General features: G+C 55.6%; 2 protein-coding genes across 3 annotated transcripts; both read right to left on the bottom strand.

Annotated features, from left to right (window-relative positions):
• Positions 1 to 1,546: 1,546 nt before the first annotated feature.
• Positions 1,547 to 17,885, bottom strand: PPP1R9B (protein phosphatase 1 regulatory subunit 9B). 2 transcript variants are annotated; one of them, XM_036837050.1, is made up of 10 exons: positions 15,999 to 17,372; positions 12,001 to 12,133; positions 10,653 to 10,773; positions 8,644 to 8,748; positions 7,478 to 7,613; positions 6,738 to 6,890; positions 6,574 to 6,627; positions 3,793 to 4,022; positions 3,363 to 3,459; positions 1,547 to 3,176 (listed from the first exon to the last, which is right to left on the bottom strand). In XM_036837050.1, exons 1-10 carry the CDS (start codon positions 17,370 to 17,372, stop codon positions 3,123 to 3,125), a joined length of 2,457 nt encoding a protein of 818 aa, XP_036692945.1. In that variant the 3' UTR covers positions 1,547 to 3,122. The 2 variants fall into 2 exon arrangements, with proteins under 2 accessions (XP_036692945.1, XP_036692946.1); XM_036837051.1 differs by lacking the exon at positions 3,363 to 3,459 and having other exon boundaries at positions 15,999 to 17,885.
• Positions 17,606 to 27,039, bottom strand: LOC118886689. Its single transcript, XM_036836758.1, is given in 2 exon segments — positions 17,606 to 18,014; positions 26,543 to 27,039. Coding segments are annotated over 2 exon segments (906 nt in total).
• Positions 27,040 to 27,425: the final 386 nt, after the last annotated feature.

The raw sequence follows: 27,425 nt of genomic DNA, 5'->3' as shown, positions 1-27,425 counted from the left end.
CCCCATGTCTGCCTCGCCACCCAGGAAGGTCCAGCCACTTCACTCCTTGGGACATTTTTTTTTTTTTTTTTTTTTTTTTAAATTTTTGTCCGCGTTGGGTCTTTGTTGCTGCATGCGGGCTTTCTCTAGTTGTGGCGAGTGGGGGCTACTCTTCGTTGCAGTGCGCGGGTTTCTCATCACGGTGGCTTCTCTTGTTGTGGAGCACAGGCTCTAGGCTCACAGGCCTCAGTAGTTGTAACACGCGGGCTCAGCAGTTGTGGCTCATGGGCTCTAGGGCACAGGCTCAGTAGTTGTGGCTCATGGGCTTAGTTGTTTCGCCGCACGTGGGATCTTCCCGGACCAGGGCTCGAACCCGTGTCCCCTGCATTGGCAGTTGGATTCTCAACCACTGTGCCACCAGGGAAGTCCTCCTTGGGACTTCTTGGCCAGGTTGCCTGAGCAGGGCCCAAGTCACCTGTAACTCTGGAGATATGACCTGTGACCTTGTGGTTTGGTGGTTTCTGATCCTGGGATTCAGCCACCTGGATTTGTCTTCCCAGCAGTGTTCCAAGGAAGATCCACTTGTAAGAGAAAATGCCTAGAGAGGCATGGCCACCATCTCCAGGTTGCCAGGTGATTCTTAGGTGGGTGGCAGAACTGGACTGGTTATATATGGCCCTGAGGTGTAGAACTAGGATTTTTGGAATGAAGCTATGGGAAGCCAGAATTTGGCTTGACGTGAAGGAGACTTGGGTGACAGAGCCATCCAGAAGGGAGTGGCCACCACAGGAGCTGACTGCCACTGGGAGTTCTGGTGGAGGCCACTCATCTCGGGTTTGTCAGGGACCCACCAAGGTGACTTTGAAGGGCCCTAATGTTGGGACTTCCATTCTTGAGGGCAAAGGGGACTGTGAGAATCCTCTTGGTGGCCAGGCCACTGAACACAAGTGTCTTGTACTTTTTTCTCACACATAGCACACAGCTCCCAGAGCAAGGAGAGGCCCCACTGCCCCCTGCTCTCATCTCTGTCTGGGATTTCACTAAAGTTTGTCCCTGGAACCCTGGCATCTGGACTCCCAGACCCATAGGTATTAGAACTGGTGAGTTAGCAACCAGACCTGCTGGCACAGAGCAGAGGTCTAGGACTACTTGAGGCCTCTCTGGCTACTGCCAGAGAGATTCTCTAGAACCCTGGGGACAAAATTGCTCTGACATATCATCTCCCACCCCCAGCTGCACCTCCAGAAAACTAGGGGCTGGGTATCCCCATCAGGTTAGACTTCTCAGGGGAGGGACTCAGGGTTCACCTTACTATATCTAACCCATCCTTTGAATTCCATCAGAGACCTTGAAAAAGAGGAAAGCGATGAGCCTAAGGAAAGCTCTAGAAACCCCAGCCCTGCCCCGAAGGGATTGGGGGGGGGGATGGTGGCAGACGGAGTTTGCGGGAACAAGGGTTCTCAGTACAAAGATCCTCAGGGTCAGAGGCAGCACTAGCGGGAGACCACTGGGCTCAGACAGGCATCTCTGCCCCCCACCCCCTCCTGCAAATCAAGAAACCAGGCAGCAAGGCTCTGGGGGCTGCTTTTATGGGGACGACCTGACAGAGGGCATGGTCCGTACAAAACCGGGAACAATACATACATATATATATTATATACAGAGACGCAGTCCTGTGGAAGGCGGGACAGAGAGGGCCCCGGCCGGAGAAACCAGAAGCACCCCCCGCAGCCCCGCCCACCCAGCCCCGCCCCCTCCATCTGCTGAGGCCGAGGAGGTGAAGTGCATGGGCCCAGGCACTGAGACAGCCAGCTCCTTCGGGGGTAGGCGCACGTCTGGGGGCAGGAAGTGGGTGCTGAGAAATACTGATCGATGGCATGGTCTATTTACAGGGGACGAGGAAAAGCCAAAATGGATGGAACAAGGGTTGTTTTTTAAAAAAAGAACAAAAACCCAGGCTGAGGCAGGGGCATGAGGAAGAGGCAAAATGAGAGATGTAATCTGAAAGGGGAGGGGACCTGGGGTGGGGGTCTCACCTCCCTTGGTCCAAGCCCCAATTTGGGGTTAAAGTGGGGAAACGGAGTCGATTTCACTTAGAAAGCAGGCTGCCAGCAGGGCAGCCCTGGTCTCCAAAAAGATGAAAAGTAGTAAAATTTTGCCCTCCAGTCAAAACATTGGAAAACTGTGGGTGTGGGTGGGGTGAGGCTGAATCTCTGCAGTGTTAGTACAAGGCTTCCAGGTGTGGCCCTGCATAGGGCAGGACAGGGCCTGGCTCTCCAGTGACAAATGTTCCCCTTGCCTAAAACCAGGCCCCCTAAGCTGACCTCCTCTCCTCCCTCTCACTCCCAGGGTTGGCCAGGAAACCTGGTCCCCATAGAGGCCGCAGAACAGTTCCAGGAAGAGGTTATGGCTATTTGGCACCTGGGGGAGGGGAGGCACAAGGAGAAATTGAGGGCTCCTGCCCCGAGAAAAGGGGGAGCTGGACATCAGGTGTCTTGGACTCTCCCCTTTTCACGAAGGATACATGAGAAATCAGTGCAGGGCCAGGCCCAGCCTCCAGGCTCTGGGTAGACTCTGCCCCTCCTGGGAGGGCAGACAGGGATGGGAGGAGAGGTGTAGAGGCAACCCCTCCTAGCAGGAGGGTCAGAATGCAACAGAACAGCACGATGACAGGGGAGCAGGGAAGGGTCAAGAAGGTAGACTCTCGAGTCAAGAGGCCCAGGGGCCACCTAGGAGCCCCGTGAGCAGGGAGCAGCCTCCAGGTGGTGAGATGCTGGGAGAGCCCCCAGCCCCTTTCCAGTCCAGAGACAAAGGCTGGAGGTTGTAAAGTCTGGCAGTTTGGTCTGCAGGTCCTCGTGTCCATCCACCACCCAGGCCAGCCCATGGCATCCCATGGCCTCTGTGCCTCAGCCCCAAAGGCTAGAAGGAGGCCATCCTTCCAGCCACCTGTCTGCCCGGGCCACCTTAAGGGGGCCTGTAATATGGGCCCTCTGGTCCCTGAAGCTGGGGGAGGTGGGGTGGAGGGGTGGGGGAGTCGGGGCACCTGTCCCCAGGCTGGTAGGGAGCGGGGTGAAGTATTGAGGACAGGGGAGGGAGGACAATGGGAGGGGATTAATTATTGTCCGGTCAAGGAATGATTCCTGTTAAGTAGAATTGGAATTCCTCAGTGTTTGCAGGTTTCCTTCCAGTTCCGAGATCTGAAAAACAAAGGGGAGAGGGAGTCAGGCCTGGGCACTGGGCATGGGCCCCCCTGAAGGAGACATGACCCTGAGCTCCCAGCCAGCAGCATGATGCCTCTCTCTCCCTCCAGGATCCACAGGCTGGGCTCCAGAGGCGGGCTGACCTGCTGCTCCTGCCTGCCCCTAGGGCACCCCTGGGCCTACCTTGTCCAGGAGCTTGTCCATCTCTTCCTTCCTCGCCAGCTCTGACTCCTCTAGAACCCGGCGCTGTGCCGTCTCCTTTTTCAGGAACTCAATCTCCCTGGGTACCAGTGCGAGACAGACAGTGGGTAAGGGTGTCTGGTCTAGCTTCTATCCAGAGAGTCTCAGGGTCCTCAGCCCTGTCCTTGGCTCCACCTGGCAGCTTCTGCCTGCTCCTTGTTCTCAGGTCGGGAGGTCCCAGCTCTTCCCAAAGCCTCTGGGGCCTGGCTTGTTGGCTCTGGCGCCCAGTCATTACAAACCCAGGCATCCCCACCACAGGGCCCTGTAACTTCTGTGCTCCTTGCCTCCCTCCTTCGCTGGGGTGGGGAGGGAACGCCACCACAGGCCGCTCAGTCCTCCCTAGGCCCAGGACTCCCAGCCCCCAGCCACGTACTTCTGCTGGTAGTCCTTGATGAGGCGCTTGGCCTTGCTGTACTTGCGCTCCAGGGCCTGGTACTGGGCCTGCGTCTCCCGCAGGTGCTCGTCCACAGCCTGGCACAGGCTCTGGGCCTCGCCCCAGTAGCCCTCCAGTTTTTCCATGCGCTCCTTGTTCTCCTCCACACTCTGCTCCAGCTGGGCCTTCTCCAGCCGCCACCTCCCCTTCTCCTGCTCCAGGCTCTGCAGCTGAGAGGAAGGAGCAGCCCTGGGTTGGTGGGGGCCAGAGTCTTTGGATGATTCCTGCAGATATGGAGCCACTGCCCCCCAACTACTGACTCTCCTTGGCTGAGTCTGAGAACCGAAAGCTGGAGAGGGAGGAGGTGGGACCACAACCTCAGCCTTCCCAGCCAGCGGCCCTGACACGTGCCACACTCCTAGAAGGCCGGAGGCCCAGGATCGTCGCTGATTAGCTCAGTGACTTGGGGTAAGGCCACTTCTGTCTTAAGCCTTAGTCCTCCCGTCTGTAAAGCAGGAGTGATTCCTTCCTTGCCAAGCTCACAGAGGCTGCAGTGAGATGGTAGAGGTAAAGGAACAGGGCAGGTGAGGGTCACCATTGCACTCTATCCCCTCTCTGCAGCCCTGGCTTCTGTGGCTTCCTAAACAGTCCTGGCTCCTCTCCCAGCTCCCTGGCCACCCCAGTGCAGACCTCCCAGTGCCCACAGCCCAGTCCTGGGGACTCTGTTCTCTCTCTACTCACCTCCTTCACCACCTCTGTGTACTGAGCCCCGCATCTCCAGCCCAAATTCACTCCCAGCTCCTCAGAGGCACCCTGCCCCCACCCACACAAACCTATTCCTCCTTTTCTGACTAGCCCACCTCCATCCAAAGGTGCCATCATCTCACTGCCACCCCAGCGCTCAGCTTCAAGCCCCACTGCCTGCCCCTCCAACCTCGTTGGCTGCAAACACCCCTTGCCCTCTGTGTCCCAGCCACACGGGCCTTCCTGCACATTCTCAGACCTGCCACATTCCCTCTTGCTGCAGGGCCTTTGCCTTGCCGTTCCCTGTGCCTGGAATGCCCACACCTACCCTCCCACCGCCTCGTCATTTCCCACTAGCTCACCCTTAGGCCCTCTGCTTAGTGCATCACTTCCCAAGAAGTCTCCCGTGACTCCCCTCTGACAGCACGGCCCACACACAGCCCGGCTGCGTCAGGCTCTGCCGGCTCTAGGAGCTCAGCGGCCCTGTCCTCTCCTCTAGAGCCCGTGTCAGCTTCTATGATACCAGTGTCGGTGCGCAGACTCTAAGCCGCACAAGGGCAAGGATCAAATCTGCTTTTGCCCATCACAGGTACTAGATGGTGCTGAGCACCTAGAAGGCACCCAGTAGTTCCTCCCCTTCATGCTCTGCATCTACCCAGGAACATGGCCTGTCACCTCACCCTAGAAAATGCAACTCAAATCCGCCCTTCCTATCCATTCCCTCTGCCTGTGCCCTGGGCAGCCCTGCCCATCCCTGCCAGGACATCACCCGGGCCTCTAACTGGTTCGCCGGCCTCCAAGTTCTGCTCACCCTCATGCCTCCCACTTTGTCGGCAGTGACCTTCCCCCTCATGGTCCCATATGGCCAAACAATCAAAGCTGGAGCCCTTAGCGGGGTGTCAGGACACTGCAAGCGTAGCCCACCCTGGCAGTCCAGCTGTCTCCCACTTCTCCCCCACAGGAACAGCTGCCACAGCCTGTGGGCCTCCTTCCAAAGCCAGCCTCCAAGCTCACGCTGGTCTCCCTGCCAGGAATGCCCTTCCGCTGCCTCAGTCATCTAAACCCTGCCCTCCCCCGGGGCTCAGCTTCACACTCTCCTCTCTCCAGGGGTGCTGGTCTAAGCCCACATATGGGAGTGCACATGTGTGTACCTGGGAGCACCATGTGTGCACAGTCCCTATGTGCCCCTGCCTCTCCCTGCCACACTGGAAGCCCCAGGGAATTGGGACTCCTAATGTCCTGGCCCAGCAGGGACCCAGTACAGACTGTGTATCAGAAGTCTGTGCATCTATGCCTGTGAGGGTGTTGGCACCCCGTGTGCTTGTGTGGGTGTCTGTACATAGCACATATGTGTGTTTGTAGATGTCACGTGTGTGCACCATCTGGTAGCATCAGCATCTCTGTGAGAATGCGCACGTCCTGTGACACTCTTCTTGTGTCTCACAGCGGACAAACACAGCAGACAGACACAGAGGTATTGCCATGTGAAGCATGGGTCCGTTGTCCCCGTGTTGTGTCTGAGCAGAGTGGGTGTCTCTAGGTGTCTGGGTGAGTGAGTCTGTGGGTACCATGTGCCTGGGTTCGGGGCTGGTGCACGGGTCTCTGGATGGTTTACATTTACCGCTGGGCTTGTATGTAGAGGACACGTGTGGGACTGTGTGAACGTGAAGACATCCACGTTCAGCTGTTAGCGTGCTGACGGCTAATAGCGCAACTTTTTATTGAGCACCTATTATGTGTCAGACACTGTACTAAGGACTTTACGCGTATTATCCTATTTTATCCTCACAGTGATCCGACGGTGTTGGCACTGTTATCAACCCATTTTATAGGTGAGGAGAATGAGACCCAGAGCAGCAAGTGAGTGGTGGAGAGATGGGTCCAGAGCTTGCGCTCTTAACGCTACCCTCCCTCACCTCAGAGCGGCTGGTTCTGCACGCACCTGTGGGTGGGGGGCAAGGGCCGGCGTGTGCAGTGTGAGGGTGGAGGGGTCGTTCGTTCCATCAGCGCCCCGCCCCCACTCCCCGCCGCTCTTACCTTTCTTTTCAGCTGCTGGATCTCTGCCTCAGTCACAGCATGCTTGATCTGGAGCTGTGGGGGCAGGGGCGCAGACGCTCAGCTCGGGCTGGGGCAGGCAGCACTGCGGGGCTGGATACCAGCCTGCCCTTGCCTCCCACCAGCCCGGGGACCCCTCTGCCCACCTCCTTGAACTTGTGCACCAGCTTCTCAGGCTCCATGTCCACAGGGGACAAGGCATCCTCGTTCTCCGCCAGCTCGAACACCTCGATGGCCATCTCGCCACCCGGAAACGTGGGGCTCAGCTCCTCATCCTCGTCAGTGGCGTATTCTCCTGTCTGCGAAGGGAGACAGGCGCTGTGCACCCTGCCCACCACAACCTCCCTCAGCCCTGAGGACTGGGGCCTAGGCCAGCAGCAGTCTGCCCATGTCAGATTGGGGGCCACCCAGGGGTGTGGTTCACGCCGCCCTCATCAGACTGGGGGCCACCCAGGGGCATGGTTTGTGTCTACCCCCAACAGCCTGGAGAGTCCCCAGAAGACAGGGGTAATTCCCCTGTAAGGCTGAGAGCCCTGAAGAAACAGCCTCTGCTTTCCCCCTCACACAGCAGGTCCCCTGAGGTCTGGAACTGTCTCCTTCCTCAGACTAGGTCCCCTCAGAGTGGGGGCTCTTAGAGGGAACTACGTTTTTCTTGTAGGACCAGGAAGGCTTTCTGAAGACAGAGGGTGTGACTCTTCCATCAGACTAGAGGTTCTTTAAGGGAAAGGTCTGCATCGCCTCCCTCAGATTGGGGGCTCCCCCAGGATAGGAGCGTTGCTCTGGGGTTCTTCACAAGGCCTGGAAAGTGGCAGAGGCAGAGGACGGCTATAATACTCCATCAAGCCACCAGGGGGCGATGACGCTGCCAGCCAGGCGGAGTCCCTACCTCCTCGTCATCCTCCCCGTACTGGGCGTATCTCTGCTCCATCATCTCCCGCTGCCATCGCTCCTGTTCCAGGGTCTGCTGAATTAGCTGGGCCACCTCACTCTGCTCACCCGGCCGCTCCCGGCCAATCATAAATCTGCAGAGGCACCAGCATCGTTCCCTTTGTCTCTGTCCTTGGCTGGAAAATGCCACCATCCTCCCCGCTGGTATTCCCCTCCACATCCAGGTCCTCCCAGGGAGGTGAAATGAGAGAACTGAGTCCAGAGACTGCAGAGTGTTAATAATGAATGGGGGAGCAGGGGGCCCTTATTGGGTTTCCTTCCCAGGAGAAGCAGAGGCCCACTAGCTCTTCTGGCCAGTTTGTGGGGAGGGGAGATGTCAGCCAAACTTCAGGCTAGGCTGCAGGGGACAGGAGTTCGGGAGGTGCCAGCGTAGGAGCTCTTCCCACATGGGAAAAAACGAGGCAGGGGATTGGCGAAGCTGACCCTGGGGCTGTAGACGGGTGTCTTGTGTGCACTCCCAGGCCCTGAGCTTCAGGAAGGGGCGGGATGATGGCAACTAGAGATTAGGATGGAGAGGAAATAGTGGAACTTCCAGGCACCAGCCCCTCCTCTCCGTGGCCACCCACATCCTGTTTCTCTACTACCCTTTCCTGGGGGCAGTGGCCCTCTTGGAGGGAGCAGGGGGTGGTCCTTGAATGTTATGCCAGAGAGGAACCTAGGGAGCTTCTAACCCAACCCCTTTAATTGACAGACCCAGGGAGGAGAGTCTTCATAGGAATCACCAGGCTAGAGGGGAGGGAGGGATGAACTGCAATTTGGATGGCACTCTCCCTGCATGTCTTGGATCTTCAATGAATGAGTCAGGACAGGCAGGGAGAAAGGAGAATAAGCCCAAGAGGCCAGTTTGGAGGCATGGTGGACAACGGGCCTTGAAGCCTGAGTGCTGGTGGCTAGCAGCAGTCGGGGGCTAGAGAGGTGAAGGCAGACAGGGCACGGGATATGCACACAGCAGTCCCTTCTGGCAGGGAGGTGGTGAAAGCTTCTCTGTAAGTTGGGCCACCCAGAGTCTTAACTAGGCGTGGGCAGCTGGGCAAAGTGGCCAGATGAGGGCTGAGCCTCCTGCCTGCTCCCGCTGCCCACCGCCCCCACCCTCCCGGGCCTCACCGCACACGGCCCTTGGTGTTCCGGAGCACGGAGGCTGCAAAGCTCTGGGTCACTCCCACCAGACTTGTTCCATCCACTTCCACCAGGAGATCATTCACCTGGATCCTAAGGGAGGTGACACTGGTTAGGGGGGGGTCACGAGGCAAACTGTGGAGCTGGGGTAGACATGGTCCCCCTCCCATCAGTAACTCGAGGCTCAGTCCCCACAGTGACCTGGTACTTTGTCTACCTGCATAAGATGCATGAGGCCAGAGGACCAGGTATCAGCCAGGCCCATGGGCAGTGAGACCCAGGCAAGCACACCAGACACAGGCATCCAGGACCAGGAATGGTGGCAAGCACACTTGCCATGACAATCACAAGCTATTTCCCCTCCTCCACCACACTCGGCAGACCAGTGTGACATCCATAGAGCTCATCACAGCCATGCACACCAGCAAGGGCCTACAGCACACACGTAACACACAGCCCTCTTGAACATCCATTTCCGTGCAGACCTGAGCCCGCAGATTTCCTCCAAATGCCTGAGACCTGTGTTCACACACAGTCCCACAGGGTCACCCCCTGCCCCCATACAGGTGCACAGCCCCCAACACACTCCAGCTGTGGTGCTGGAAGCCCTTGTTCTCCACACAAGGAGAGAGATGGGGGTGGTCCAGACTGGCCGCCGAGGGGGATGAAAGCGTGGGAGGGACCCTCAGCCACCTCCTTCCTCCACTCCCACCTCCCCCGAGAGTGCCAGGCCTCCTCGCAGGGCTCCCACACAGAAATGGAGGAGACCGCCTACTGTAAACAGCTCACACCAACGCGCCCCATGTGGGGACACTCTCACGTGCACACACACTCCCCACCCGGCCAACAAGAGACCATAGGAAAGGCTCTGGAAAGTTCAAATGAGGGGATGAGTGAAAGAGCAGAGATGGCCTTCCTTCCTTTTCTCTGACCCCCCAACCCCAGCCCGCCATGCCACCTGGGCTGCAGCAGACAGAAGTTCCCTGAATGAGGCAACCCCACCTCCAGCATCATGACCCCAGTCCTCACAAGGACACCCACTCACTTCTGTCACGTGGAGGGGTCTGCGCTTAGAGGTACCACAAGGTACACCTGATATCAACCTTTAATTTACAATAACCCAGGGGTGCCCTACAGCTGTTCCCACTCCCCCTCTGCAATCCACACACAGTAGGGAGGCTCCAGGGGGGTCACTGGGCTGCCCATAACTCCAGGGGGTCTTCCTGAGCCCTCTGACCCACAGAACTCACACCCTCCAGCCTCAGAGGCCAAACACAGGCACACAGGCAAGAAGCAGCCTCCTCCCTGGCATGCCCCCACTGGCTCTTCCAGCCTCACCACACACCTGATCCCTTGTGGTCTCTAGCTCCAGCCATACCTGCCTGCTTTCAGTGCCCTGCCTGGAATGCCTTACATGCCCCACTCCCTCAGCCTAGCTAACTCTTGCTCATGCTTCGGGTCTCAACTCCAACATCACTTCCTCCAGGAAGACTTCCCTGATACCCAGAGAGGTCAAGCCCTCCTGTTTTAGGCTTTAGTGGCACCCTGTATTTTTCTCTGTTTCACCATTTTCTGTGTATCCACTATTCATCCATCTGCCTCACTACACTACATGCTTCCTGAGGGCAAGGCCTCATCACTGACTCCCCAGCGCCTGGCACTAGCCCTACAACAGTGTCAGAGACTCAGTGTTTGCTAAACGAAAAAAAAGCTCACAGGTACTCTACTAGGGCAGAGCCTCCACACCCGTGCTCTCCTCACCATGGCCCAACACACACTCAAAACCAGGACACACAACACCTACACATAGCCTCCTAGCATGCAAGTGCCATGAGGGCGAGCGCTCCGCCTGTCCTGTTCACTGTACCCCCAGGGCCTGGACCAGCACCTGGCACAGTCGTGCTCCACGAACGTCTGGGCCCCACACAGGTAGTGGCCCCCCCCCCCCAGTGGCCCGCCCCATAGATAATGGCTGATCAGGGAAGGGGAGGCGGTACCTGCCGTCCCGATGGGCCGCACCGCCTTCAGTCACAGTCTTAACAAAGATGCCCAGCTTCTCCAGGCCCATGTCTGCCCCGGCCCCCATGCCAATGATGCTGATGCCCAGGCCCTCGGAATCTGTGAAGCAGAGGGTGATGAGAAGCAGGAAGCGGGGTGGGGTGAGGAGCTCCAGCCTGGGGCTTGCAGGGGACAGAGTGAGAGACTCCCCATCCCCTACCCTCACACTGAGGTATGGCCTCACCTCAAGAAGCAGTCTCCATGTGGGGATGTCCCACATCTGGGGAAGGGACATGGTTCTGTCCACCTCTTCTCTGCCAAGCCAACTAGGATGCTCTTGGGTCACTGCCTGCCCTCTGCCCCATCCAAAGAACAGACGGGCAGCAGGGCGTGCTGAGGGGTACTATCTGTATGCAGACGCAGGTGTGTGGTGGCCACAGGACCAGTGAGGGAGCCACGATGGGGATGATCTTCCCCCTCCCTAAGCAGTCTCATCCCTGCTCACAGCCTTTATAACTCAAGACCTCCTGCTTTTGTCTCCCTCTAGACCCACTCCTCTCTCCACAGCTGCCCCCGCCTGTCTAACGGGCTTCTGACATCCAAACTCATGATCTTCCCCCACAAACAGGCTTTTCCTGTCTGCCACTCCTTCATGGGGCCTGGGAGCCACCTGGATTCCTCCCGCCCCCTCGTAGCCTCTGTGGAAGCCAAGTAACCACCGAATCTTGCCAATCCCACCTTCCAAGAATCTCTCAAGTTCATCCACTTCCTGCATGGCCATCATCTTGTCCACACCACAGTGGCCCCTCTCCATCCACTTATAACCCTTTACCCCACAGCACAGCCTGGTGTGGTCTCTCTAGAATACCTTTCCCAGGCCTTGCAAGACTTCCGGTCCATCTTAGAAAAAAGTGGTCTACAAGGCCTTGTTTGCACACCCTTCTTCCCCCACGCTCCGAATCCACCAGGTCTCTCCTCTCTCCCACACGTATAGCGGCCCCTCCCTTCTTTTCCCGGCCCCCTCACTGTACATAAGGACGTAGTTAGATGTGACCATTCCACCCATGCCTGCCCCCCACCTCCACCGTCGCTCTCCCATCATGGCTTGGCCCACACAGCCCAGGACCCAGCCCACAGTGCTCCCGGGGGGCCTGATGACTTCAGGAGCACATAGTGCAGCATGACAGGGGTGGTGGTGGTAGGAGCTTGGGCTGGGCTGAGCCTGTGGGGCTGTGGGGCACTGACAGAGGCCCAGTTAGAGGCAGAAGCAGAACGTCTCTGTGGAAGCGCCTGAGGGTCCAGGGCAGAAGCTGGCACGAGGGAGGAGGCCCAGGAGGCCTGGCTCACCCTTCTCCAGCTCCACAGGGAACAGCTCCAACCTCTCCACCCGCTTCTCCAGCTCGTACTCAGCAGAGGCTGCCATGGGATCCACGTCCTCGTTGCGACGATCGTAGTCCTCGTTGGAGTAGGTGCTGAACACCTGGGGAGGAGGCCGCCTGTCAGAGGAGCCCCCAGGAGGGCAAGCGCTAAACCGGTGAGAGGAGGCCCAAAGGGCAGGCTGCGCCACCCACTGCGCTGCCCTCCTGCCACAGGCCTCTCCCACCCCCAGACATCTCCCCCGAGATGAGGCCTCCCCCAGCCCACAGTGAGCCCAGCTCAGAGTGGGGGCCCTTCTAGTTCTGGAACTGTGGGGCAAGAGAGAAAGGGACCCAGCCTTGCCCCATCCACACCATTACTCCCCTGCAGCTCCGACCACATGAGCGTGGCCAACTGGAGTAGGAAAGGAAGGTCAATGCCGGAGAAACTGTCGCACTCAGGAACCCAGGTCCCCAGGTCAGAGAGAGATCGACAGACAGCCCCTGTCCCAGACAGAGGTGAGGGTGGACACGGACACAGACGGCAGGAAAGAGGAAGGAACAGGTTGAGGAGAAGAGGAGAAAGAGTGAAGTAGATGCTGGAGGATGCCAGATTTGGGGGGGGCGGGGCGGGAGTGGAGACGCAGGGAGGGGGAAGGGAGGAGAGAGAGGGGTAGAAAGAGGCAGAGGGGCACCCAGGACCCAGCTGATCTGAACCTGAAGTGGAGGCCAGGGTGGAGGAGGGAGGCAGGAAGGACCTCCTCTACCCCCATGGAGAAAGGGCAGGCCAGAGGAGCCCCTATGGCCTTGCCTGCACAGCCAGGCCTCAGTCTCCCTCTAGAACCTCAGCTCTCTGAGGTACGCCCCTTATTCCCAGGGCACTAGGAGGCCTGGGCAGAGGTCCTGGGCCCAGTGCCCTGCAGAAAGCAAGGAGAGCAAGAAGGTGGCAGCCTCTGACACTGTCCACAGCGAACCCGGCCTTATTGTCCCCTGTACCCCTCTGCTGTCTCTCAGCAGAAAGGGAAATTCCCCAGCCTGACCCTCCTCCAAAGAACAGAGAAGGTAGGACAAGGGCTCTGCAGGAGTACCTAATTCTGGGCCCAGGCAGGGTGCCCCTGGTGGGAGGTTAATGAGCACCATTTGGGGTACCATGACGTGTTCTTGCTTCACTGCCTGCAGCGACAGGCTGGCACCACTTGGAGCCAAGCGGGGGCGACAAAGGGTGGCAGCAGCTCTATCAGATGGCTGGGCCTGAGGCCTGAGCAGCGGGAGTGGGGCACCGTCTCCCCCAAGGCCCCTGCCAGGGCCCCACTCCTCCAGGAGCAGGCTCCACGGGCACCCAGGCCGGCAGCGGCACTCTTGTGTCCCAGCCTTGGTTTGGTGTCACCCCCCCCAAAGCCCCACCACTCCCACAAGGGGGCTCCTAGCTGGAGGAGTCTATGTGGTCACTTAACTCACTGTCCTCAACTTCACAGCATCAGAGAAAGTTGAGCGCAAACCCTTAAAAGCTCCTTGTCGATTGTGCAGTAGTCGGACTGCCCCCCTGACATCTGGCCAGCAGCCCCAAGCTCCTGGGAGGGACGGGCTACCTCATCCACACATAGTGCAAGATGCCAGGTCCGCTGCCCAGGGCGGGATGAGACTGGCGGGTGGGTCACTGAGACTTTGTCCCCTTTGCACATATGCCCCAGACCCTGGGACAGGGGCTGGTGTGTGCCTAGACCCAGCAAACTGGCTTTGGCCCCCTTTTGTATCCGAGTCCCTTTGACCCTCACCCTCTACTCCAGCAGAGATGGTCCCTTCATCCCTCAGTCTATGTGGTGGCCTGGGTCAACAAAACCCGCCCCCCCCCCATTGCTTAAGCACACGCAATCACACACACACACACACACACACAGAGTGACCTCCATAACACCCTCACAGCCTGTCCTGGGCTTTGCCCTCCCCTCTTTTCTCAGCCTATCAAATCCTGCCCCCTGCAGGAAACCCAGGCCTCAGGCTCAGAGGTCCAGACCACCACTCACCACTGCCCACCACCATGTGCCCAGCCTATCTCAGGGCCCTGGACCCAGTCCCCCCTCTCCAGGTGACAATCTGGAATTGAGCTCTCTGTCCTTAGCAGAAGCCTCCATAAAGGCAACAACTGGGTCATCCAAGGGGCACAAACCTGGACTCAGTATCAATGCAGGGGGCGCGGCAATGAGAGGGAAAAACTGGGGGGGGAGGAGGAAATTCCCAGTAAGGTCAGAAGTCAGACACGCAAAGGCCGCACCACACACCACAGGCTCCCACACACAGGCGAGCAACAGTCACCAGGGAGTCAGAGAGCACTGTTCCAAATCATGTGCTATTTTTTACCCAAAAATCAGGGTAAGGTGTCAAATATAGACAGTCAGAGGCCCAGGACTGAAAGACCAAACTCCACCTGAGGGGATCAGACAGCTCAGGGAACTGCCGGTGGTGGTGGTGGGGGAGGTCCTGACCGCCTCAGTGGTCCCCACCTCTGTCCTCAGTGTCCCAAGAAACACCCCATAATCTTCACTTCTCTCCCTCCAGGATGCCAGCACCTTCAGAAGAGGAGAGGGGAGGGGAAAGGGCTTGTGAGGTCACAGCCTGGGGGAAGGGGCTGGCCCAGGCGGGGAGTAGTACTTTTCAGGCCCCCTGTGGGGGAGGTGGGAGAGGAACAGAGGTTAAGATGCTGGGGCAGGTGAGAGGAAACTTGGGCAGCTTCAGTGTCCAGGAGTAGTTATGGAAACTTCAATCAAACAGATGAGGGTTTGACTGGTGAGGGGTAAAGGCTGGACTTTCCTTGGCCTGGACACCCCCATGAAGTAGACTTGGAGTTGGGCACAGCTGAGCCTGGCGTGGTGAGAAAGAGCCTTTAGGCTGAATGTGCCAGCCGAGAATGGAGGGTAGTAAGAAAGGCTGTGGTAGTAGGAGGGCTGTGGGTCTTAATTCTCCCAGGGATCTCACCATCAATATTCTCCTGAGGATCTCAGGGCACTGGCACAACCCACAAACCAATCACCAATAGTGGGTGTGTGTGTGTGTGTGCGCAGCTGAGTCCCCAAAAAAGAGGCAGTTCCCATCCTTCTTTCAGGGCACCCAGAGAATGAGGCAAGAGCGCTTGGGTCCTGCCAAGGCCAAGAGCAAATGCAGGAGCAAATGCTGCCAAGCACCAGGGGGTTTCCCAGCATCACCCCCTCCCTTCTTCTCCATACCCTTCAGAAGGCCTAGCCTCCTCAAAAACCACAGAAAGTGCCTGCTCCCTGTGGAACCCTGTACCCCCACCTCGGGAGCTGGCCCAGCACAGACCCCAGGGAACAGGGCCCGAGTCACATGGCCCCAGCTCAGCTCAACCTCACAGACCGCTTCCCTCTTTCAGTTCTGTAAAGTTGGGGTGAGGGCCACAGACATTTTGGAGGAAGGGCTGCAGGCCACTGCACCTTCCTTTTGGGAGGTTCCCCGGCTCCTCCATCCCCCTATGCAGCTCTGGTGCAGGGGGAAAGCAGGGGTGTTCCTAAGCTCCCCAGGCCCCTCCAGCCCAGAGTGGAGTAAGGACCAAAGTGGGGAGGCTCTCCTGAGGACACAGATACACACGCACACACACATACACAGACACACCTTCCCACCACCCAAGCCCACGCTTCTGGCAGCCTCTGGAGGACGAAGGTCTGGGAAAGGAAGGGAAAGCAGGTGTGCCAGGACCCGCGCAGGGCAGGGCAGGTGCGCCCCAGGGCTGGGCGGGGCAGCGGGCACAGGAACCTGAGGGCAGGTCAGAGCAGGCCACCCCGGCTCAGGCCTAAAAATCTTCTCCCTCTGACAAACAGCTGGAAGTCCCCCACGCCCCCCTTAGGGTGGTAACTTCTGGGAAGGGGGCTGGGTGACAGGGCTTGACTCAGCCTGCCAAACCCGGCTGGCTGGCGAGGCGGGGGCGACTGCGTGCACGTGGCAGGGGCGGCGCGGGGGCAGGGAGGGGGGTTCACTTACTTGGATGGGCGCCGTGCTGAAATGGATCTTCCGGCTCGGGGCCGGGTCCTCTTCTTCCGAAAGCCCCGGGATCTCCACGCACCCCGACTCGGGCTCGTAGGGGGGCTCACCCTCCTCCTCGTCTTCTTCGTCGTCCTCCTCCAGGGCACTGCCCCCAGAGTCCTCCCCCAGCCCACTGTAGGCGCTCACGTCCACCAAGTCCGCCTCCGAGAAATCCTCCTTCTTGGACTCGTCCACCTCCTCGGGGGCCACGTCCGGGGCCCGGCCATTGCCCACCCCTCTCTCAGGCGCCGCCACGGTCGCCGCCTCCTCCTCGGGGGCCGCCTGGGCCTTCTGCTCCTCGGGTGCGGGGCTGGCGGTGGTTGCCAAGGCGCTGCCATTCTCCAGGGCCGCGTGGACCGTCACCTCTGCCTGGATCACCTCCGCGGGCGCCGCCTCGGCCTCCGACTCCCCGCTCTCCTCCACCTCCACCGGCTTAATCTTGCGCACCTCCCGAGGCTTGGGGGGCGGCCGGGCGGGGGCCACTCGGTGCTGCGGGGGCTGCTGCCCTCCGGAGCCGCGCTCCTTCTCGGCTGGGGCATCCCCCGACGGGGCGGGCAGCGGCGGGGGCGGCTGAAACACCCGGGACCGCTTGCTAACCAGCTTTGAGTTGACCTGGGGCGCCCCGCCGGCCGCGGCCCTGGGCAGCCCCGGCCCGCGGTGGAGGCCGGTCCTCGAGTCGGCCTTCTCAAAGACGGCGCTGAGCTGACTGACCGTCGGCGACACGGCGTCGGCGTCCAGCTTGTCCAGCGCCTCGGTGCTGCCGTTGAAGCGCACCACGACGTCCAGCTTCCGGTCCTGCAGGCCGGCGCGCTCCTGCCTCAGCAGCCGCCGCGCCGCGGCCTCCTTGTCGCCGCCCGCGGCCGCCGGGACGCTCCGTTCGAACAGCTTCCGCGTCTCCTGCAGCCGGGACGGCGGGTGCGGCGGCGGCGCGGGCTGCGCGGAGGGCGCGGGCTTGGAGTCAAAGCGGCTCACGCGCTCCGACACGCTGGTGCCCAGCTTCAGCAGGGCACTATGGTCCACGTTCTCGTTTAGGCTGCTGGCCCGCGGCAGCGACAGGCGCACGCCGCGCTCGGGCGCCCGCAAGGCCTCAGTGGGGCCCGCGCCGCCGCCCGTCTCGCCCGGCGCGCCCGCCGTCGTGCCCATCTGCAGGAACATACTTTTGATGCGGTGGACATTGGAGCCATATTTCTTGTGGTGGGCCGCCTTAGGTGCCTCGTCTGGCCCGGGCGCGTCGGGCGGCTTCAGAGCCTGGATGCCCGCCTCGTAGGCGCTGCGGTGCGGGGAAGCGCTCCGGAGGGGACCCCCGGGCCCCCGCGGCTCCGTCTTCATCATAGTGGGGGGAGCCGGGTTCTCATCCCCACGCTTCCCGCTCCCCCCTTCCAAAAGGCGGCTGGCCAAGTCGGGACCACCGCCCCCTCCCCCAGAGAAAAGGAACCCCGAAAGGCCTTTTTTAGCCTCCCCCCCAAAACCAAGCTGCCCAAAACAGTTAACCTCGCTTTAAAAAAAAAAAAAAAAAAAAAAGGAAAAAAAATCTCCGAGAGCCCTGTGTGGGTCGCCTCCCCCAATCAAGCTGCCAAAGACAGCCAGCCCCTGTACCAAAGACCGAGCGGCCTGGAACGGTCGCCCCCACCCAAATTAGAAAAGCGGCGGCCGGGGCCGGTGGGACTGTGAGCCCTGACCGCGAAGCAGCAGCGGAGGCGCCGGCTCACATCGTCCGAGGCGGTGTCAGCGGGGCTGGTAGCCTCGGCACCCCCAACCCCGGCCGGGGGCCTTGACTCTTGGGGGGCCCGGCACCAGGGCGCCCATGGCTGCTCGGCCGGCCCGGGCCGCTCCGCCGCTGCACTACCCTCCCTCCCTCCCTCCCCCCCGCGCCCCGAGCCTCGGTCTTTCTCTGGCTCTGCCCGAGCGGCGGCTGCCGGAGACCGAGCGGCTGCCCTTCTCGCAGCCGCCGCTGGGGACTGGCACCTCTGGGTCCTAAAGGGATCGGATTTCCGGGGCCGGAGCCTGTGAGCCCTCCCCTTCCCCTCCACGCGATTGTATTCCCCTCCCCTGCCCGTGCCTCGCCACAGCCTTCCACTGACCCCAGACGCTGGCTTGTCCACTTCAACCCTTCCATCCCAACCTCTGACTGTGGCTTTTCACAACCCACATAACCGCACTCCCACTAAATATTGGGGGTTGGCAATCCAACCACTGTGGTCTCAGTGTGGCCCTCCTCTACCCGAGGTGTGCAGGGAGAATAGTGGGGAGGGGCAAAGGATCGTTTCTTTCAAGGTCCTTGGAGCTCCCTAGTATAGTTCACTTTGAAAATTTTAAAAATTCAGATTGCCCTGGAATCTGCATTTTAACAATTTCCCATAGGGAACATTTTGCACCCTTTAAGGCGTGAAACCTTGGCTCAGTGTTGCTGGCCTTATGGTGGAGGAGGAAGGGGAAGAGAGAAAGGAGATGGTCCTCATCACCCAGGTGGCAGTCTGAAGCTGGCTTTTGCCCTCTGGAATTCTGAAGAGCGTGTCCTGTCACCTGCCTGCACTGCACCCAGGCTGGAAAAGAAGGGGTGGTATGCCTGTCTTCATGGCCTTACTAGAGCACTCCTGACTCTCAAACAGGAAGAAGGAGTTTTGGAGGAGGAATTCTGGAGGCCTGGGGCCAAAGTTTCACCAGTGAGAGCTCTAGCTTGTATCTCTAATCTAAAGGATTCTGGCCACTGTGTGCTAGTGTGTGTAGGGAGGGAGGGGGAAGGGTGGCAGTGACCTATATGTTCCCTGTCCTGGGCAGCTGTTTTGATGCTTTCCCCAACCCCCACATACACAACAAGGGGCCTGGGGTTGCCCTCTACCCTTCCCCAGATGCCAGGGCCTGGGAGTGAAGGTCCACCCCCTAGACCATGACAGATCCGGATGCACGGCTTCACTCCACAGATCTCAGAAAATGATGAACATTGTGGACCCTAGGACCCAGAGAACAACTCAGGCACAAAGCCTCCCCCCACTCCCAGCTGCTTCCTGCATCTCAGGCCTTCCTGCAGCCTCTGCCTCCTCCCCCGCCCTCTTCCCTTCCATCCTCTTCCTCTTCTCCCCAATCTCCCACTACCCGCTGCCCTTGCCTAGAAGGGCTGTCGAAAGGAATCCTCTCACCTCTCCACTGTTGGGATGTGTGTGGGTTCTGTGGGATATAAACTGGTTAGCACGTGCAAAAGAGCGTGGGGGATGGGGTGTGGGAAGCCGCCTGGGAACCCTGAATATTGGGACAGGGAGGGGCCAGGAACCACAGGACTGGATCTTGAGGCTGGCAATCCTGAGGCTAACGGAGAGGGAAGATTTGGGTTCTGAGCAGGAGCTTTGGGACTTGGGTTTCCAAGCTCAAGTCTGGGACTTGAACCTCCCCACCCACAATGCCCCCCCCGCCCCCGCCCCCGCCCCCACTCAACCTCACTATGGAAGTTGGTTGAGACAAAAGTCTCACCTAGTTGGGGGTTTGGGCAGTGTCCTCAGAAGCTCTTGTGTGGATTGGGGGAGGGCACAGGCCCCTGGGTGTTCCGCCCAGAATCTCCCACACCCTTTGGTGAGTCATTCTAACTGGTCCCAGCCCAAGGGGTCTGTGCCCATGCTTCTGGCCAGGTGGGGAAGCCAGCTTCTAAAGGATGGGAGGAGGAGCTGGGAACCAAGTCAGGCCCAGTGGACGCTCCCCACCCCGACCCCCAACATCTCCAGCAGCAGCTTGGAGTGGACTAGAATTGGGATGCTTGTGTCCCCCTTGTCCTGAGACTTCCAAGAGTGAAACCCTTTTAAGTACTTTGAGATGCAGGACAGTTGGAGCCAGCCCAGCGCTCAGAGGACTGAGGCTAAGGAGTGGGATCATTATTTCCTGGGCGACACCCCCTGCCAGTATTCCCGAAGAAGCTCTTATGGAGCAATGAGTGCTTTAGCATCTCACTCCTTCCCTGGGGTCAGGCGCCAGGCCGGCTAGCCTGTGAGAGGAGTGGGGAATGGCTGTTATCTTCTCCACCCGGTCCCTGCCTGCCTGAGGCAGTAATCACACCTGCAGGGAGGGTGAGGAGGGCAAGGGTGAGGAGGGCGGTGACTTTGGGGAGGGTTACGCCCAAACTGAAAGGTTTGAACCTAATTTTCATTCCTCAGGCTGTGATCCTCAGATCCTTACTTATCTTCCAGTAATTGGGTAATTTAGCCATTCTTTCTCTCTCCTTTTTCCTTTGTGGAGTTGCCTGATGGTCTTTGAATGGAAGTTCCTTCCTTACCTCTGACGTGGAATAGAGTGGTTCCCAAAGCTGGCCCAGGAGCCAGGCTGCCAGAGTTCAAATCCTGGCTCCACCATTTACTAGCTGTGTGACGCTGGACAAATCCCTTAGCCTCTCTGTGCTCTGAAAGGGTAAACTGAGGTGAAAGTGGATGGAACACAGAAAATAGGGTGTGTGCCTTTCCCAGTTCTTGCTAAAAAGCCTGGAGGCTTCTATAGGGAGAGGTAATCTTTATTCTCCAGATAAAGCCCCTCCCTGTTTTCCCACCTACCCTCAAATCTGATGGGGGCCCTCTGAGACTGTTCTTTGAGGCTTGATAGTTTTAAACACCAGGTGTTAAGTACAAAGACAGGTGATGAAGGTGATGAAGGCAAGGAGAGACCTGATTTTCGATAAATCCCAAGCTCTTAGCACCCTGGGCTCACATCCAGGCTGGGTGCCAAGGCTGCCTTCTCTTCCCAGCCCTGGGGCCTTGAGACTCAGCCTCGGAAAGTGGTGTTTCTGTGGCTAGGGTCATCTGAGCAAAGACTGGCCTAGACCTCCCTCTTTGGTCGTTTTGTAGTGAACCAGTGGCCCCTGCCCCAATCACTCTCCTTCATCTGTCCTCCTCTGCCAGGGACTTGGGCTAATCCAAGGATGCTGGAAAGGCTTGCCTATGTGTACGTGTTTTATATACAGGAGAGCTCAAATCCGGGATGTCAGTGTTGAAGGGCCTTTAGCGGCCCTTGGCTGACCCCTTCCCAGGGGGAATGAGGAAGGCTGAGACTTGAAGTGGGAAGTGACTTACCAGTTTTGGAGGAAAGAGACCAGGGTTCACAAGGTCTGAACTGAGCCCTAGCTCCACCCATTTGCTGAGTGACCTTGGGCTAGTCGTTTCCACTCCCTAAGACCCAATTTCCTCAACTTGCTCAAATTTGAATGTCTGAGTGTGTCTCCTGAGCATAGGCGATCCTGGTTGTTCCCAATTCTGGAACAGAGCAGAACATGGGCTTTGCAGCCAGACCATCTTTTTTAGAATCTCCAACCTGCCGCTGCCCAGTTAAGGGACTTCGACAAATTTCTTCATGTGTAAAATGGAGATAATAGACCAACCTCATAGTGTTGTGAGAATTAAATACATTTAGAACAGCTCCTGGCACAAAGTAGGAGTTTGGTGTGTTGGCTGTTATTGATTACATGTATATCTGAACATGTATGGGTGTGTGTGCACACGTGTACATGCGTGGGGAGGTATGACTGAAAGTGGGCATCGGTATTTGCATCTCCACATGTGTCTTCATTGGACTATAGGGCCTCTCGTTTCCTTTTAAGGTCTATTATATGAAATTCTGAAATATAAGCACCCCCTGCCTGCAGCTCCTCCACAGCTTTTGGGATCATCCCTGGAGTGAAGGTGACCTTCCTTCTCTACCTCCCAAAGTGTTTTTCATTCTTGCCTCTTAGTGTCTCAAGTCCCCCAGTGCCCATGCAGAAAGAGTGCCCCTTGGGGTCCTCCCACAGCTGGGAGACTGGCTTGCCTGGGTCCCTCTGCTCTGCCCCCCTTTCTTTCATTCACCCTCCACGCTTCATTCTAGTATCATTTGGAAAGTTCAGATACCTCTTGGAGATTCAGGAGGGAGACCAAGAAGGAAGAGTCAGGGTGTGTGTGTGTGTGTGTGTGTGTGTGTGTTTGTGTGTGTTGGGAGCAGGGAAGGGTTAGGACAGAGGAAAGATTTCTCCAAATCATCAGTTGCTTTAAAAGAAAGCCTATATTTAGCTAGGCTTAGAGGGTCTGTAAATATGTATTTTGCAAAGCAGACAGCCATAGCCGTCGGAGCTCCAGAGATATGCAGGGAGGTCAAAGAAAAAAAAATAACTGGAAAGACTGAGCAATATTATTTTGTCATCAGCAGATTCAAAGAACTCTCTCCTGCCTGCTCCAACTGCTATTATTACACATTCCTGTGTTTTGATGTTAGTTTCTATTTTTCATCTGCTCTCTGGATCTGCAGTGGATGCCTGGGGAAGAGACTGGCTCTCAGAGTCACCTTCCCACCAGCCTTTGCCTCACCTGCCCAGGGTCAAAGGAGAGCGAATCCTGGCCCTGCCAGCTCCCCTCCCAACTGGTTCCACCGGGCTCGGCCAGACTGCATTCGCCTGGCCTAGGTACTGTCTGCAAAGCCAGCTTTCAGGCTCCACACTCAATCCTTTGCACTTCAGGTGGCCTTGAGGGTGAGGGTTGGGTGACAAATCTTGCCACTTCAGGGCAGTTCTACTTTAGAGAACTCTTCTTTCTGAGAGAAAAAAAAAAGAAAAAGAATTTACACTTACTTTTTTACTTTTAGTTTGAAAAGTTTCTTTAAAAATAAGAAAGTTCAGGGCTTCCCTGGTGGCGCAGTGGTTGAGAATCTGCCTGCCAATGCAGGGGACACGGGTTCGAGCCCTGGTCTGGGAAGATCCCACATGCCACAGAGCAACTGGGCCCGTGAGCCACAACTACTGAGCCTGCGCGTCTAGAGCCTGTGCTCCGCAACAAGAGAAGCTGCGATAGTGAGAGGCCCGCGCACCGCAATGAAGAGTGGCCCCCGCTTGCCCCAACTAGAGAAAGCCCTCGCACAGAAACGAAGACCCAACACAGCCATAAATAAATAAATTAATTAATTAAAAAAAAAAAAAGAAAAGTGGTTAAGATTTATTCAGTGATTTCTGTGTGCCAGGCATTGAGCTATGTGCTTTAAAAAAATAAATAAATAAATAAGAAAAGTTCAGGGAATTCCATGGCAGTCCAGTGGTTAGGACTTGGTGTTATCACTGCCATGGGCTCAGGTTTGATCCCTGGTAGGGGCCAAAAAAAAAGAAAAGTTCAGAGAATCACGTGACAAACAGAATTTATAAATGCTATCAGAGACTTCCCTGGTGGTCCAGTGGTTAAGACTCCACACTCCCAATGCAGGGGGCACAGGTTCAATCCCCTTTCTCTTTCTCCCCAGTCCTGTTGCCCACCCTACCCACTCTCACAAATTTGGAATGCATCCTTTATAGCCCATAATTTTTAAAATTAATTAACTAGTTAATTAATTAATATTTTGGCTGCGTTGGGTCTTCGTTGCTGCACGCGGGCTTTCTCTAGTTGTGGCGAGCAGGGGCTACCATTGCGGTGTGCGGGCTTCTCATTGCGATGCACCGGCTTCTCATTGCGATGGCTTCTCTTGTTGCAGAGCACCGGTTCTAGGCGCGCAGGCTTCAGTAGTTGTGGCACGCGGGCTTAGTTGCTCCGCGGCATGTGGGATCTTCCTGGACCAGGGCTCAAACCCGTGTCCCCTGCATTGGCAGGCGGATTCTTAACCACTGCGCCTCCAGGGAAGTCCCTAGCCCATAATTCTTAAATTACCATTTTTAATTGTCAGATATACATAACATAAAATTTACTATTTTAACCATTTTAAGTGTACAGTTCATTGGCATTAAGTACACTTGCATTGTTATGCAACCATCACCATTATCCATCTCCAGAACTTTTTCATCTTCCCAAACTGAAACTCTCTGCCCACTAAACAATAACTCCCCAGGCCCCACCCCCGAGCCCCTGGCAACCACCATTCTACTTCCGGTCTCTATGAATTTGACTACTCTAGGTACAGCATATAAATGGAATCATACCGTATTTGTCCTTTTGTGACTGGCTTATTTCAAATAGCATAATGTCCTCAAGATTCACCCACGTTGTAACATATGTCAGAATTTCCTTACCTTTTAAGTCTAGCCCATAATTTCATATTTTCCCTACACATTTAAGTATTCATAAAGCAGCATATGGTAATGCTTTCTGTATTATTAAAACGTATACAGCGACCATCATGCTGTGTGTATCATTTTGTGTCTTTTTTTCACTTGAGGTGTTTTCCACGATGCAGCCACATCAGTACATGTGGCTTTGGTTCATTCATATTAACTTCTGTTTACTATTTCATCATATGAATAAGCCACAACTTATTTATCAGTTCCTCTACTGATGGGCCTTTGAGTTGTTTCTATGTTTTGCTGTTATAAGCAGGGCTGCGGTGAACACCCCTGTGCTTGTCTGAACCCATCTCTGGAGTGTACAGCTCGGAGCAGGAAGCCAGGGTTGCAGGCACACTGTCACCTAGACTAGTACTGCCAAGCTGCTCTCTAAGCCAGTTTATGCTTTTGCCATCAGCATTTGTACAAGATGTCCTATCTGACCACATCCTTGCCAACATCTGCTCTTGTTAGACTTTCTATTTTTGCCAATCTGATGGGTGTGAAGTGGTATCTCATTTGAATCTGCATTCCCTGCCTCTGAGGTAGAGCATCTTATCATGCTTATTGGCCATCTGGGTTTCCTCCAGGCAAATTGCTTACGTCCACATCCTTTGCTCTCCAGTGCAGCTGTTGATACAAGTTACAGAAAGCCCAACTAGAAGTGGTTTAAGCAAAAAAGGGAATTTTATTATCTCACATAACAAGGAGTCCTAGGTTTGGTTCATTTAGAGGCTCAATTGTGACATCAAGGAAGAGGTTCTTTCCATCTTTCTATAAGACCCTCCTCCTCATGTTGGTTTGCTTCCCAGACTGGCCCCCCCATGGTCTATGATGGCTGCCTCAGCTCCGGGTGTCTCATGCAGACAACAATGTCCAGAGGCAGAAGAAAGTGGATGCTTTCTTCTCAGTGTCTTTTTTTTTTTTAATTAATTAATTAATTAATGTATTTATTTTTGGCTGTGTTGGGTCTTCGCTTCTGTGCGAGGGCTTTCTCTAGTTGGGACAAGCGGGGGCCACTCTTCATCGCGGTGCGCGGGCCTCTCACTATCGCAGCTTCTCTTGTTGCGGAGCACAGGCTCTAGACGCGCAGGCTCGGTAGTTGTGGCTCACGGGCCCAGTTGCTCTGCGGCATGTGGGATCTTCCCAGACCAGGGCTCGAACCCGTGTCCCCTGCATTGGCAGGCAGATTCTTAACCACTGCGCCACCAGGGAAGCCCTCAGTGTCCTTTTTCCTAGAGGCCCACAGGAGCTCTTCCTTCTGGTCTCAGTGGACAGAACTGCATACATGTCCACACCTAAACTAATCGTTGACCAGAGGAACTGTATTATCATGCTCTATTTAGACCAATCACTGTTCACCTGATGGGGATGGGGAAGGCCCAGGCTCACCCAAAGCCTAGACCCCTGACTTTTGAATCAGGATTCTGTTAGCAAGGAATAAGGGAAAGACTGCCATTTGGGGTGGCACTCAAAAGTTCTGTGCTTGCTTTATTGATTTGTAGGAGGTCTTTATATATCCTGGATACTAACTTTTTATCTGCTTTATGTGCTGCCGATATTATCACCTAGGCTGTTGCTTGTCTTTTAACTTTGTTTATAATGTCATTTTCATAGAAGAAAGCTTTTGTTGTTGTTGTTAATGTAATGAAATCAATCTTTTGTGAGTTGTGTCTCTCATCTAAGAAATTTTTTCCTACCCTGAGATCTCCTACATTTTCTTCTAATTATTTTAAAGTTTTGTTTCTCACTTTTAGGTCTTTAATCCATCTGGAATTAATATTTATGGATGAAAAGTCAACTGTCACAACACTTTTTATTGAGTTGCCTATTCTCTCTCACTAAGTTGCAATGCCACTGCCATCATAAATCACATTCCCACATATGCTTGGATCTGTTTCTGGGCACTCTATTCTATTGATCTCTTTGTCTAGCCCAGCACCAATACCACATTGTTTTAATTACTATCGCTTTCAAATAAGTCTTTGTTTCAGAATTGTCTAGTCTCTTCTTGGTCCTCTGCTCTCCCATATGAATTTTAGAATCAGTTTGCCTAGCTCTTTGAAATATCCTGTTGGAATATTCAGCGGACTTGCCTTGAATCGACATATTTTTATGGAGAGAACTGTCTTAGTGACATTGAGGCTTCTCATCCCTAAACTTAATACATCTCTCCGTCTCTCAATTTATTCTTTTTTTAGCCTATAGTTTTTATGGTTTTATAGCCTATAGTGTTTCTTCACAAATATCTTTTCTAATTTTTTTCTGGGTTCTGTACAATTTTAATTTTATTGTGAATGATTTCTTTTTAAAAAGATATTACAGTTTCTAATAAATTATTGCTTGTGTATAGAAACACTGCTGAATTTTGTATTTTATTTGTATTTGGATGTTTATCTTTGTCCAGCAACCTTGCTGATCTCTCTTAATAGCTCTGACAACATGCCTATGGAATCTCTTGGGTTTTCTATATAAATAATCATACCATCTGCAAAAAAAAGTCTGAGTCTTTGTTTCTTTCTTTTTTTTCTTATTTTTGGTCCCAAGGTTTAGGGTGAAAATATTACAGCACAGCAGAGTCAACTGGCTCCATGGTGTTTTGAAATTCATCCCAACTGTGGGCTGAGTGACCTGCAGGTTGGACAGATTGCCAAAGTTCAAGAGCTTCAGCATTTCCTTAGTGTCAGGATCTACTTCAATGATCTCCTGATCCAGGGCTGAGACCTCAGGCACATAATTCTCTCTCCTCTCTCTCTCTTCCTGCAGCTTAATGGAGACACTTCTCACTGGGCCTCTCTGAAACTGCTTCATCAGATGTGTGACATAGCCTGCTTTCTCCTTGCGAAGCTTCTTGCTGGGAATAATGGCCATCTCCTTGCACACACCCTTGTTGGTGCAGAATTCGTTGCCCAGGAACTTGTATTATTTCTCACTGATGACCCGGGCCGCCTTCTTCACGGTTTTGGTGCAAACGTGGCCCATGTTGGCAGGTCCTTGGTAAAAGAGTGAGATTTTGTTTCTTTTATTTCCTAATCCTCTATCACTGAGTGGTAGCTTCTAAATCTGACCTCTCCCAGCTCTTGGGCTGTGCCAGTGGGCTGGCCCTGGGCAGCTATTGCCTTGCACTGTCAGTTATAAACAAAAGACCCCTTACTCTCTCCAGAGCTTTACAGTTTACAAAGCACTTTTGCTTCCGTTATCTCATGGATCCATTTGCCCCCACTTTACAGAAAGGTTAAGGGCTGTAAGCTCCAAGTCCAGCAATCTAGCTGTGCGGAACACTGCGCTGTGAAGCCTCAGACAGTCCCTCCTCTCCTTCTGTGTTTCTCCTCTAAGCTAAAAAGTTTGGCCAGGGATGGTCTCTGGCA

Source organism: Balaenoptera musculus, chromosome 20, assembly GCF_009873245.2.
Source record: "Balaenoptera musculus isolate JJ_BM4_2016_0621 chromosome 20, mBalMus1.pri.v3, whole genome shotgun sequence".
Classification (NCBI taxonomy): Eukaryota; Metazoa; Chordata; class Mammalia; order Artiodactyla; family Balaenopteridae; genus Balaenoptera; species Balaenoptera musculus.
This window is presented reverse-complemented; position numbering and strand designations above follow the sequence as displayed.

What these genes read in the sequence shown, in the direction of transcription:
- PPP1R9B (XM_036837050.1), bottom strand. Translation starts at nt 17,372, where the DNA reads ATGATGAAGACGGAGCCGCGGGGGCCCGGGGGTCCCCTCCGGAGCGCT. An exon ending in GCGGCCCATCGGGACGGCAG is followed by an intron (nt 8,749 to 10,652) that starts GTACCGCCTCCC and finishes CACCTCCCTTAG; the next exon opens with GATCCAGGTGAATGATCTCC. An exon ending in ATCAAGGACTACCAGCAGAA is followed by an intron (nt 3,460 to 3,792) that starts GTACGTGGCTGG and finishes ACTGGTACCCAG; the next exon opens with GGAGATTGAGTTCCTGAAAA.